Below are 2405 nucleotides of genomic sequence, written 5' to 3' on the forward strand. Positions count from 1 at the left end.
TTTCATGTGGTCAAAGATAGCTGCTGGAATGGGGTCGGTCTTCGTGTGGCCCACTCGAGCGTAAAGCTCCGCACGGCCTTCAGCATTTGACAAGGTAATCTCTTTCTGGAAACGCAACCCAAAATCCTTGTACGACTGATTCAGGCGACGGTAAGCAGTATCAGTTTTGTTCCAAAAACCCCAATTGCCCAATTCCGTAGCCCTTTGGCTGTCCTTGCCTTCCCGCAACCTACGATTTGAGTGTCATGTTCCAAAATCTCAAAGTCAAAAAGTGTAAAAAAAAGGGGGACGCTGGCCCGACCGTAGATATGACTGAATGGAGTCAAGATTTTTTTTGATGCCGGTGGGGGCATACATCCGGGATGGGTTATCGAGGCACGTTGCCGTCTGCATGTAGAGGATTAAACAGGAGACACGCTCCGAGTGGTTGACCATGTAGAGCGCGTCAACGGGCGCTACAGCTCGGCCTGCTTGGAGTTCGGCCTTGACCTGGGCCTCGCATGCGACGCGGAACAGGTCGACGTCCTCGCCGTCGTAGCCCGAAAAGAAAATTCTGTTCAGCGTAGAGTCGTAGGAGTTCAGACCTATGAGGGAGGGATGTGGTGAAAGGTATGATGAGGGGTGGGGGTGGGCGCACCAGTCGCGTTTTTGACCGATTCAACTCGGGGCGCATGGGTGCGAGGAAGCGATGGTCGAGGGTGGGGAATATATATCACGAATAACTAGAGTTAAGATTTAAAAGAGAAAAACCCGCTATTATCCCCCCCCTTAGTCAAAAGGTGCACGATGGTCCTAACCTAAGAGGTATATATGCAGGACGGTCCTAACCCAGGCCAAAAACACCCATAACGGTCCTAACCTTAGATTCTTTTGACTCGTAGTGGTCCTAACTTTTTGGGCTCCTGGTACCAATATCCCGCAGAGGTCCTAACTCAGCTAGTTCAGCCGGGTCGTCGTGATCCGCGTTGCAAGCCCCCCGGGCCGGCGTGGGGGCACATGGCTGAGGTGCCAGTGCCTCCTTTGACCTTCGGCTCAATAGAACTGCAGAGGAACGACCAAGTCGCGAGGCTTAGGCAGTCATATGAGGATGACAAGAAGGAAAAGAGAAAGCGACAAGGCGAGGTGAGATTGAAAAAGGCCAAGGCCTCCTTAGATTTAGAGGCCAACGAGACTCCCGTGTTGACGGAGCTGCACGCGCTACAAGATTTCGAAAAGGGAGACACCTTCTCTTCGAGAGTAAGCGCTGCTATTGCCGCTAAGGGCATGTTCGAGAAGCTTCATGTGATCGCATGTCGCGAAAAATTTGATTTGCAGAACATTGTTTTTCAATGCGCATGTGGAGACAAAGCCTGCGCGAAAGTGAGAATACTTCGGCAGTCCGATTCAAGCTGGAAGGTCACTTATCTTACTGCGCGCAGGACACATAGTTGTGTTTCCAAACCTCTTGTCTCCAAAAGGTGCACGAACTACAATTCAGAAGATTTCGCAGGCTTAATTGCTAGTAATGCGAATAAGCACGACGGCATCAAGCCGAAGGTCGCCATACCACTCATGCAACGCTATATCTATAAGACTCTTAATCCTAAATCTTCGTTTGTACAGAGGGCATGTGAATTTGCACGAAACATCATAAAGCCTGGGGGTGAGATGACCGATCAAGTGGCAAACCTTCCTATTGTCTGTGCAGCATTTAGGAAAAAAGGGTGGACAGTAGAATTTGAAACTGTTACTTCCAAAGAGATGCAGAAGAAACTTTGTGAGGCAATGAAAAAAGAGCATGACACTAGTGAGCGGGCGAAAAAAAAAGATGATGCGAAACACAAGGTGACGTTGTTTAAAAAGTCGACGGTGCCAAAGTTAGAAAAGGATGTTAAATATGTTGTCCATATCTCTATAGCGCCACCTGGCTTGGTTACTTTGCACAACGCTTCTATCCTCTCTATAACTAGCTCAGATTTTGCACATGCAAAGGGAGCCAGTATGAGCCAATACGGGCTCAGAGTTTCAATAGAAACGTCTCTGGGGATGGTTAATGACCTAATGGCAACATTGTCATGGGGTAATGAGAACGAGGATGCGTGGAAGATGATGAATGAAGCAACCAAATCAGCTATACCAGGTTTCGATTGCGAATCCCAGGTGGACATCTTTGACGGTAGTAAAGGGGCCCTTAATGCCCATCATGCTTGTTTTGATGAAGTAAAGCTGTTTGCAGATTCTTATCATGTAACAGAAAATATTAAAGACAAGCCAAGCCTCAGGGACAACCTGGATCAGTACATTTCCGCTCTCAAGGCCCCTACGGGTGTCCAACTAGCCAAAAAATTGTTAGCCATGGATAGTGATCTGAAAGAATATCTGTCTAAGAGAGGTGAGGAAGGTCAGCTGTACCTGGCGGCAGCTGG

General features: G+C 48.4%; 2 protein-coding genes across 2 annotated transcripts in view; one reads left to right on the forward strand and one right to left on the reverse strand.

The window, feature by feature from the left end:
* Nucleotides 1-673, reverse strand: part of AURANDRAFT_68859 (hypothetical protein) — a gene marked incomplete at both ends in the record, with an annotated part of 2259 nt that extends 1586 nt beyond the window's left edge. The window contains 4 exons of the mRNA XM_009044593.1: nucleotides 55-229; nucleotides 314-467; nucleotides 490-584; nucleotides 654-673. Coding sequence (XP_009042841.1) covers nucleotides 55-229; nucleotides 314-467; nucleotides 490-584; nucleotides 654-673 — 444 coding nt within the window. The remainder of the gene's footprint in view (nucleotides 1-54; nucleotides 230-313; nucleotides 468-489; nucleotides 585-653) is intronic.
* Nucleotides 674-996: 323 nt separating this feature from the next.
* Nucleotides 997-2371, forward strand: AURANDRAFT_68860 (hypothetical protein; the record flags this gene model as incomplete). Its single annotated transcript, XM_009044592.1, has 1 exon — nucleotides 997-2371. A coding segment is annotated over one exon (1375 nt), but the record flags the coding sequence as incomplete, so codon positions are not given.
* Between the last annotated feature and the right edge of the window lie 34 nt (nucleotides 2372-2405).

Source organism: Aureococcus anophagefferens (assembly GCF_000186865.1).
Source record: "Aureococcus anophagefferens unplaced genomic scaffold AURANscaffold_490, whole genome shotgun sequence".
Classification (NCBI taxonomy): domain Eukaryota; class Pelagophyceae; order Pelagomonadales; family Pelagomonadaceae; genus Aureococcus; species Aureococcus anophagefferens.